This window comes from Nicotiana attenuata, chromosome 12, assembly GCF_001879085.1.
Source record: "Nicotiana attenuata strain UT chromosome 12, NIATTr2, whole genome shotgun sequence".
Classification (NCBI taxonomy): domain Eukaryota; kingdom Viridiplantae; phylum Streptophyta; class Magnoliopsida; order Solanales; family Solanaceae; genus Nicotiana; species Nicotiana attenuata.
Genome location: NC_032000.1, coordinates 53,215,730 through 53,226,444, shown reverse-complemented (window position 1 = coordinate 53,226,444; position 10,715 = coordinate 53,215,730). Strand labels below are relative to the sequence as shown.

General features: G+C 35.5%; 2 protein-coding genes across 3 annotated transcripts; one reads left to right on the top strand and one right to left on the bottom strand.

The window, feature by feature from the left end:
• LOC109236137 lies at positions 1,978–2,787 on the bottom strand. Its single transcript, XM_019402354.1, has one exon. It carries the CDS (start codon positions 2,785–2,787, stop codon positions 1,978–1,980), a length of 810 nt encoding a protein of 269 aa, XP_019257899.1.
• On the top strand, positions 3,353–8,974 carry LOC109235793 (SNF1-related protein kinase catalytic subunit alpha KIN10-like). Of its 2 annotated transcripts, none has more exons than XM_019402048.1 (11): positions 3,353–3,833; positions 4,689–4,887; positions 5,027–5,211; positions 5,338–5,520; positions 5,611–5,742; positions 5,837–6,022; positions 6,471–6,560; positions 6,866–6,949; positions 7,688–7,813; positions 7,891–8,127; positions 8,426–8,974. In XM_019402048.1, the coding sequence occupies exons 2-11, from the start codon at positions 4,704–4,706 to the stop codon at positions 8,540–8,542; spliced, it is 1,524 nt and encodes a 507-aa protein (XP_019257593.1). In that variant the 5' UTR covers positions 3,353–3,833; positions 4,689–4,703; the 3' UTR covers positions 8,543–8,974. The 2 variants fall into 2 exon arrangements, with proteins under 2 accessions (XP_019257593.1, XP_019257592.1); XM_019402047.1 differs by lacking the exon at positions 3,353–3,833 and adding an exon at positions 3,975–4,163.

Here is a 10,715-nt window from a genome sequence, read left to right as displayed (position 1 = left end):
GCATTTACAGCTGGAATATGCAATTTAGTAACCCGTGGAAGGTTAGTAAATGCATCTGGCAATTGATTTGCAACATTTTGCATATAAATGATCTTTTGAACTTCTTGTTCACATTGATTTGTACGAGGATCCAAATGAGATAGAGATAATACGTTCCAATCTATCTCTTTTTCCAGCTGTTTATTTTCTCCCCCTAATGTTGGAAAAACTGATTCATCAAAATGACAATCAGCAAATCTGGCTGTAAACAAGTCTCCTGTCATAGGCTCCAGATATTTAATAGTAGGAGATTCATAACCAACATATACTCCCAACCTTCTTTGGGGACCCATCTTTGTGCGTTGTGGTGGAGCAATTGGAACATATACCGCACATCCAAAAATTCTTAGATGGGAAATATTTGGCTCCTGACCAAAAGCCAACTGTAATGGGGAGACTTTGATAACTGGTTGGCCTTATGCGCACAAGTGCTGCTGTATGCAAAATAGCATGTCCCCACACTGAAAGGGGAAGTTTTGTCCTCATTAGCAATTGTCTAGCTATTAGTTGGAGGCGCTTAATCAATGATTCTGCTAGACCATTTTGATTATGAACATGAGCAACCGGATGGTCAACTTTTATTCCAGTGGCCATACAATAGTCAATAAAGGCCTGAGATGTAAATTCACCAGCATTATCAAGACGAATTATCTTAATTGCATAATCTGGAAATTGTGCTCTTAACCTTATTATTTGGGCCAACAATCTCGCAAATGCCATATTACGAGTTGACAATTAGCACGCATGTGACCATCTTGTAGATGCGTCTATCAAGACCATAAAATACTTGAATTGTCCACATGGAGGGTGTATAGGCCCACATATATCACCCTGTATACGTTCCAGAAATGCAGGGGATTCAATCCCAACTTTAGCTGCTGATGGTTTAATAACCAATTTTCCTTGAAAACAAGCAGCACAAGAGAATTCCTTAAATTGAAGAATTTTCTTATTCTTCAATGTGTGCCCATTTAAATTCTCTATTATTCTGCGCATCATGTTAGAACCGGGATGGCCCAACCGGTCATGCCAAATGATAAATCATTAGAAGTAGTAAACCTTTTGTTTACTATGGCATGTGATTCAACCACACCAATATTTGTGTGGTACAACCCAGAAGAAAATGCGGGTAATTTTTCGTGCACACATTTTTTCCCCGCTTTTTTTGTAGTAATATAAAGGTATTCAACCTTTCCTTCGTTAGAGGTCTCAACATGGTAACCATTTTGGCGAATAGCTTTGAAACTCAACAAGTTTCTTTGAGACTTACTACAATACAATGCATTATTAATAGTTAATATCGTTCCTCCAGGTAGTAATAAGGCCGCTCTTCCAGAGCCTTCAATTAACTTTGTACTACCAGATATTGTATTAATATAAGCCTTTTTCATAACCAAATAAGAGAAAAATTTCTTTTCTCTTAATATTGTGTGAGTTGTAGCACTATCCAAAAAGCATAAATCTTCATTACTCATCTTGGATCCAATTGAAGACTGGGGAATTTTATATTCTTCATAAAAAAATAAAAGTACACATGAGATATACGGAAAAACTAACATCACCAACGACAACATAAGACAACTTAAATACTACTTGAAAATAAAAAACAACTTTAGAACGAGACAAAAAAAACCACTGAAAATAAAAATAACATAATTGCATTCCCCAGTAAAATGATCAAACTTTAGTTTTTGATCTCCAAAGAAGTCTTCAACTTCCAAATGAGTAAGATCATCGAGGCCTTGAAAATCATCATCATTCAAAGCAAGATTTGCCTCGGCATTGTCATCATTTTTGTTTGAAGACCCTGCCTCAAAATTATTTTTAAAGGTCAAGTGAGACTCCACTGGGGCATTAGCAGAAGATGCTCCAACATTATTTGCCTTTCTTTTGATGGAGTTTTGATAAAGCCTGACAAAATGCTCAGGTGCACGGCATTCAATTTTCCAATGATCTTTCATAGCGGTGGCAGTTACCACTTTTGCCTCTTGAAGGATTGTTTTGAGAACCCATATTGTTCTCTCGTTTGCCATGACCACCATGATGACGGCTATTATATCGTCTTTTACCATTGCCATGCCCACGTATATTCATATGGCCATGATTATTATTCTGTCTTTTTTCAAACTTATCACGTCTAGCTGCCATATTCACTTCAGGAAGCGGAGCTGACCCTGTGGGACGGGCTTCATGATTTTTCAGCAAAAGGATATTATGTTGCTCAGCCACCAGAAGGCATGAGATCAATTCAGAATACTTTTTAAAACCCCTTTCACGGTATTGCTGCTGTAATACCATATTTGAGGCATGAAAAGTCGTAAGAGTCTTTTCCAACAAATCTTCATCATTCATAACATCCCCACATAATTTCAATTGGGAAGTTATTCGAAATACATCAGCTTTATATTCACTTACGGTCTTAAAATCTTGCAACCGTAAGTGCATCCACTCATATCGAGCCCTTGGCAATACCGTAGCCTTAAGGTGATCATACCTTTCCTTCAGGCCAGTCCACAATTCAAGTGGATCTTTCACTGTCAAATAATCAACCTTCAAACCTTCATCCAAATGATGACGAAGGAAAATCATGGCCTTCGCTTTGTCTTGGCTTGATGCCTCATTACCCTGAATAATGGTGTCACCAAGGCCTTTAGCAGCTAAATGAATCTCAGCATCGAGAACCCATGATAGGTAATTCTTTCCAGAAATGTCAAGTACCACAAACTCAAGCTTTGACAAATTCGACATAGTGAAAACTATCAAAGAAGATAAATAATTAGAAATCATTAGCATAATAGCGTAAAGAATCTTAAAAATTGACATAATATCAAATTTGTGATATATATACACTAAAGTGATAATTCCTTCGAAAAGAATACTATTTTTTTTCTTCAAATTATTAGTATATCTTTGATGTTAACTAGAACAAAAATGTCTTCTAACTTTAACACAATTTCAAATATCGAACAACATAAAACAAGTATTCTTCTCTCAATTAATTCTATTAACATGAAAATTAGCAACTTTCACATGACAATCATAAATATAACTTAAAATAAAGAAACATAGAATTCTTTATTTTTACACATATCTAGAGATGTGAGAAATTATAAAACTGCATATTAAATACACTAATCATGAAATCAAAATATACAACGAAGAAAACAAAATGAACAAATATACCTGAACAACAAAAGAGCTCAACTTCGTGCTGATAACGTATTAAGAAATGTAGCTCAAAGTAACAATATAAAACAAGAAGATAAGTAGAAGAAGAGATAACTTTTTTATTTCATCAAGTGTTCAAGTGTATTCCCTCTCACATTTCATACCTCTATTTATACTATTACATATGAAGGTTACAAAATAATTGTCTTAAACATGACATTAACAATTGAGGTCATGGGGGAAGATCAAGGGGAGAGGTTATGGAGATGTGAGAGTTACAATCATAATAGTGATGAGTAGTGAAAGATTATTCACATCATGGATAAAAATAATAGGAATATTGGAAATCCACATTAACTATAGGTTTTACAACAATAAATATATATTTAATAAATTTTTCCATCAAGAGTGTCAGTATGGCCTAAGTGGCTCCGCCGCTGCGACTACAACTCATACTTTGTAAAACTCTCCAATTTCAAAACCGAAGCATCTCATGAGTACCATTTGTTGTCGAAGCGAACTGATGGTTTAATGTTGTTCACAATTTCTATGCTGAAAAAGAAGGAGGTGCGAAGTTGACGAAAACAGAAGAGTGAGCTGTGGTGGAGGAGACATAGGCTTTGAAGGTGGCGGAACGAATGCTTTTTTTGACGAAGTTATCAACTTTTTCTTTTTGGGCTCAAAAAGTTGTTTTCTTTCTTTTTGGAATTATTTGGGATCAAAGCCCATGTGTCTATATTTTATTTGGAATCTCTCGGTGGAGAGCGCATAATGCATTGACGTCCAGTAATCAACACAAATGCACAAATGATTTTTTTTTTTGACAAACTTAAGGGCTAAGTATTGCTGAATCAGATTCTGAAGTCGAGAATTACAAAGCTCCAATCACTTTCCTCACTGTCTGAAATTCTATGCTCTCCTTTTTCCTCTCTCCCGAAAAAATTCGCGCATGCACAGTGAGAAAAACAATTCTTACATTTTCTAGTTCTTTGTTTTAACTTTTATTTTCTGCTAGTTCATATGTCAAAATTCTTGGTCTTTGTGATTAATTTTGTTCAATTGGGCAAAATCGTGCTTTAAGTTAGTAATTACGGTTTCTGATGTGAACTTGATGTGGGTGTTAATTTATTTATTTGATCATTGATTGCGGAATCTTCAAGTTGATAGCTTTTAGGTTTTGTAGATAACGGTAGTACCTGTTGTCTACTGCCGTGTGCTGAAATTCTTGATAATCTTCAAGTTGATAACTTGTCTAGCGGAACTCTCCAAGTTTCTTGGATCGGATTACATGTTCGATAAAATTTGCTTTCTTTGATGCTAAAATTGACCTAATCTTATAATATGATAATCTAATGAAGTTGTGAACTTTAGTTAATCTGCTGTGTGTGCAAACTATGTTTTGAGACCGTATCGGCGAATGGATTTACTGAATAGTAGGTATCCAATAGTTTTTGACTAAATTGTTAAGGGTGTTCAATCAGGTGTGCTATAGACAAATGGGTAGCAGAGGTGGTGGAACGTCTGATACTCCTTTTCTGAGAAACTACAGGCTAGGAAAAACTCTTGGCCATGGAGCCTTCGGTAAAGTCAAAATTGCTGTGCATTTGCTGACTGACAACAAGGTGGCTATAAAAATCCTTAACCGTCAAAAAATGAGGAACCTCGGCATGGAGGAAAAACGTATGAAGCTCATGCCTGGGGTAGCATTATGCTATCAACAAAATTGGTTTCTTTTTTATTTGAATCACGTCTTGGTTTTTCCTTTAAGGATTTAGATGGTCATCCATTTTTTTCTAAAATTTACTCTATTTTTGTGCAGTGAGAAGAGAAATAAGAATATGTAGATTATTTGTGCATCCACATGTGATACGGCTTTATGAAATGATAGAGACACCAACAGATATATATGTTGTGATGGAGTATGGTAAGTCTGGCGAGCTCTTTGACTATATTATGGAAAAGCGCAGGTTACAGGAAGATGAAGCTCGGCATATTTTTCAGCAGGTACAACAGTTGATTTTTCTCTCTTTGTCATGTGATAGTAGAAATGGCAGTCTTAACTGTGGCTTTATGTTTATGTAGTTTAATATTTCGCTGATCATTATAGCTTGGTTGTTTCTCTGGGGACAGATTGTTGCCGGTGTAGAGTACTGCCATAGGAATAGGGTGGTTCATCGGGACCTTAAGCCTGAGAATGTGCTTTTGGATGCAAGAGGCAATGTAAAGATAGCAGATTTTGGCTTGAGCAACATTATGCGAGATGGCCATTTTCTGAAGACAAGTTGTGGAAGTCCTAATTATGCGGCTCCTGAGGTGGAAACTTGCACCGTTTGTAATCTTTAAGATAAACATTTGTCTTTTGAACTGGAAGGCCGAAGTCATATCGACAACATTTATTTGCAGGTTGTCTCTGGGAAACTTTATGCTGGTCCGGAGGTAGATGTTTGGAGTTGTGGTGTTATCTTATATGCTCTTCTATGTGGAAAACTTCCGTTCGAAGATGAGAATATACCTAACCTTTTCAAGAAAATAAAGGTACATTGATGGATCTACTTTTGCTGTCTGATTTTCCAAGTTTTTTACAGTTTGAGGTAGTGGTTCTTTACATGGTTAACAATGTGTCGTTCAGTGTGGAATCTACACCCTTCCAAGTCATCTGTCACCTGGAGCTAGGGATTTGATACCAAGGATGCTAGTTGTTGACCCTATGATGCGGACCACCATAGCTGATATTCGTCAGCACCAGTGGTTCAAAATTCATCTTCCTCGGTATTTGGCTGTTCCTCTACCTGATTCTATGCAACTTCTGAAAAAGGTAACTATAACATTATTTTGCTAATAGCAAAAGATTCTTGTATGATGCTAAAAGTATTCCAATTGATTTTACCCTTTTTTGTCAACTGCAATCATCAAATCCAACTAGATATGCTGCTGTATATCTGGAACTTATACTGGACACTGGACTTTGTTGTTTCTCCACTTGTTATTCCTGTATTAATTCAAGTGGTGATATAAAGTTCATCAAGTATACCTCCAAAGGACATCAAAACACTGTTATCAATCTTCACTTCCTTTTACGAGATCAGGGAAAACTTATGTATCTTGCAGCTATTGTAGAGGATATTGTTTGATTGGAAGTATGTCAAGAGCTTATCCCATCTATCCCATATTATTGTCTGTTTGTTAAATACTTGTAGTGTGCAATTCTGTCTAGTCACCCATCCTTGCTGATACTATAAGCTGTCTTGCGTACAACTTTGCAGCTCGACGAGGAAATTCTCCAGCAAGTAATTAGAATGGGTTTTGATAGAGACCAGTTGCTCGAATCTTTGCAAAAGAGAGTGCAAGATGATGTATGTTACTCTGTCTCTTGGCGTAGCTACTTTTCTCTTCTTGTGGTTTTCCTCTATTGCATATGCCTACTAAAAGGGTACTGGAAAAGGATAAATAAGCCAGCAATTGTAAATATGCTTCTGTTTTACATCTCTAAACTAGAAACTGAGGGTTTATGTATATTTGCTGATCCTTGGGGGGATTATATACATTGTGGTTCAACTAAAGTTTGGGTCACATTCAATCAAATTGATTACAAAGTGATGAATGTAGTGAACCTTTTAATTACGTCAGCTTGCTTTATACCTTCATATGTCTGTCTCAGGCTACTGTTGCATACTATCTACTGTACGACAACCATTTGTTGGCTTCCGGTAGCTATCTAGGAGCTGAGTTTCAGGAATCTATGGTATGCCCTTTCATATTTTTACGGTCTTTATTTCTCATAGCATAAATTTTTTGGGCTGGCATTTACTACCGTCAATAAGAAAATGTTAACTCCGTTCATGCTGTTGTGTGATTGTCATGGAGCTATTCTACCTACTGAGTCACTTCAGATAGGAAAGGTACAATTTGTGAAAATTCCATCATAGTGAAGGTACTCTGTCTACTAACATGCTGCTATCTTTTTGCACAAACAAGGAACAAGAGATGCTACTATGTTCTGCGGTTCTCCAATTATGTCCTAATTCTGATTCCCCTAATGATTTCTGTTATACCTCTGAACTTCTTACTGATAGTATCAGAGTCTAATAGTAATCTTATAACTCAGAAGTGGCGCATTTTCCAACCTCTTTCGTGTTTAGGGTTGGGGGAAGAGGTAGCAGTTTCCCTGATATTTGCTTGATTGAATCTGTTGGCTTTCTATGATATGAAGGTGCAAACTGCAAAGCATGTGAAGAGTCAGTCTTTTGAATACGATTAATTTCACGATACACTAGATGGTTCACATTGTCACGCTTACTACAAGTTTCAGAACACCGGTAGTTCAGTTCTCACTTTACACAATATTACTTGTTAACTTTCGTACCTATTCCTTAAGTTTAGAGCAATGCTTCTTCAGATATCAGGTGACTGTTTATTGTAGTCTTAAGTATTCCACACTCATTAGGTGGACCTTGTAATTTACTTTCATGTGTTTCTTCAGGATGGTTATTCCCCAAGGTTGTTTCCAAATCTTGATCAACAGCCGTCTGCTGGGAATGGAACTTCTCAAGAAGCGAGTTTGAGACACTCATTTTCCAAAGAGAAAAAATGGCTAGTTGGACTTCAGGTTAGTTTTCTTGTAGTATATGTAATGGAAATAAGTTTGAATAATTTCCTCTATTTCATTGTTGATTACTTTGTCAGTCTCCAGCAAATACACGGGAGATCATGAATCAGGTTCTTGGAACTCTGCATGAACTAAATGTTCGATGGAAAAAAGTTGGGCACTACAATATGAAGTGTTTATGGTGTCGGTGTCACGGTCTTGATCATCTTAAGAGCATGGCCAGCAATCATGTGAATAATTATCAGTTTATTAGCAATGCAACTGCCATGAGTACACATTTACAGCCACAAACTGCTGTGAAGTTTGAAATGCAGGTATCGTTATCTTTCTTTGTTTCATTATCTTTTGCTCTCAATGTAGTGGTAATTGGATGAATTTGTGAACTGATGCATAAATTTGGATTTTGCTAATGATAGTCAAGTCTAATCTATCCTTTATGACCTACTAGCTTCTGGTATTGAATTACATCCATCTTTGAACTTGTGTTCACAAGAAACAAGGGAAAAAGAAAAATTCATTTAAATACGATATGCCATTGATTCTACTAGTAGGAGCTTTTTTAGATTTTTATGTAGATCTCTCTAATGTGGATTTGCATAAATACTATTACAGCTCTACAAAACTCAGGAGAATAGATACCTGCTTGATCTCCAAAGAATTAGCGGCCCACAGTTCCTCTTCCTGGATTTTTGTGCTGTCTTCATTATGCAGCTGACGGCACCGCAATAATTGGAAAGGAAAAACAATGTCTGGAGCAGTGGCGGATCCATTGGGTAAAGTGAGGTGCACGTGAACCCATGCACGCTTAGCCAAAATACTTAGCATATATACATATATTTTGTGGAAAATGGTTATATATCTTTAGTGCACCCTATCCCCAACATACTGGATGGGGGTTACTGAAGGCTTTGGTTATTCATACAATCACTTGAATCGCGAAACAAAATTTAATCTATCTCAACTCACCTATCGGTTTAATCGTATATGAACCAAAACTTCGAATCAAATTAAACCTAAAATCGACCAAAGACTGAATGCATACTCATATTTGTGGTTAGTGATATATGAAAATTAAGGATGTTGGTGCACCCGTGGTTTTCAGAGAAACTGTGTATTTTGTCCACAATGAAAAACTTTGTTGTACAATGTGGTTTTCTGGTATTTCTTTCATATAATTACAATTCTGTGTTCATGTTTAATTTTGATGGTTCGGTCTTTTACCAGATGAATTCGTAAAAGTGCGGGTTTCTCATCTTTCTTTCCAACTAAAGTAATCAATGAAGATAGCATATCTATTTGACTCTTCAAAAATGAAATTTGTCACATCGAAACAGAAACAAAGTAATCAATAAACAGCTTGGTTCTTCATGTTATGTGAACACATGAATGATAAATAAAGTAGTTGATCAATTGTAGTTTAAAGAGGAATTTCCAGAAATGACTATTGTTTAGTGGCTATTAACTTCCTATAGCTACCATATACATAATTACTTTTCATATCTACCTTTTAGTTGTTATGGCAATGTATTCGATATATTCGAGCTACTGTAGCAAAAATCGGCTAAAAATCAGAGCAGCCCAGCTGTTAGCCGCTGTATTCACATGTCACACCATGTATTCATGAATACAACGTAATAATAGGTCTCTTGAGTTGTTTAATAATGGAAAGCTGCTAATTTGACGGGATGCACTCCTAATATGACTCACCTAAATCAATTATAATATACAACATTATTAATCCACTTAATGAGAAGATTTATCAGACGCTAAACACCAAAAAATAGAGCATTCTTTAGAGTTTCAGTCCCTTTTTTTTCCTGATATAGTTCAAGTTTTTTTTTTGACATTGTTCAACGTATTCAAGTTTATTTTTGTATTCACAATATTTAATTTATTCTTAATACATGGTATTATTGCTTTATTGAGTATATTTCATCGGTTGTATTTATTGATTTTCTATTTGTATTGCGAGTATTTACTGTATTTTCATTGTATTGTTGTTTTAAATACATCTGGATACAGTTAGGTTGAAAATACAGATGAATACAGTTAGATTGAATGCATAACTAATTGATGAATAACATCAAAATGATAGAACTAACAATGTATTTAAAAAATTTGTTGTATGAACTCAAATACATATAAATATATCTAAATATAATGTCAAAAATCATTGTACAAAATAAAAATCAGTGTAAGTCTTATCGAATACATATAAATACAAGAAGAGAAAACCACTGCATAAATATGTATGCCTTATCGAATACATATAAATACATCTAAATACAAGAAAAGAAAATCACTGTACAAATTAAAAATCAATGTATGCGGACCCGAATACATAATAAATACATCTACAATTAGGGTCATTGCGTATTTTTGTTCTCCTTTCGGCTTCAATGGTTGCTGATGAACCTGCAAATACATTTCAATTGTTATATGTGAATGGTTTAACTCATTTCCCCAAACCTAATCCTAATCTCATTAGCCACTGCCACCCTTTCCTCTGTCTTTTCCTCTTCCATGTCAACATTCAAAATCAATTCAGCTATGAACAGACCATGTCCGCTCCACTTTGGGAAAAGATACAACTCATATCAGAAACTTTAATCAAGACTTGAAACTCATGTTAACAGATATGTAATCCAGCAAATCTACTCTAGAGTTTGAGAACAATCTAGAGAGAGAACCTGCAAATAAAGGAGAATCGTGGTTCAACAATAGGGAAGACAATGGCGCTGGGAGAGAGAAATCGTGTAGAGTGAAATAAGATACTATGCAGTGATTTTGGGAGAGAATAAACTGAAAGAATGTGAGGACAAATATTAGATAGCGTATTGAATGGCTTAACGGTAGGAAGTAACCATAAATATATATTTTGCTATAAAAATTAAAAGGTAGC

Coding starts and splice junctions, on each gene's coding strand:
- LOC109236137 (XM_019402354.1), bottom strand. CDS start 2,787: ATGTCGAATTTGTCAAAGCTTGAGTTTGTGGTACTTGACATTTCTGGA.
- LOC109235793 (XM_019402047.1), top strand. CDS start 4,119: ATGCTCTCCTTTTTCCTCTCTCCCGAAAAAATTCGCGCATGCACA. Junction 5,212..5,337: donor CTCGGCATATTTTTCAGCAG/GTACAACAGTTG, acceptor CTCTGGGGACAG/ATTGTTGCCGGTGTAGAGTA. Junction 5,743..5,836: donor ACCTTTTCAAGAAAATAAAG/GTACATTGATGG, acceptor TGTGTCGTTCAG/TGTGGAATCTACACCCTTCC.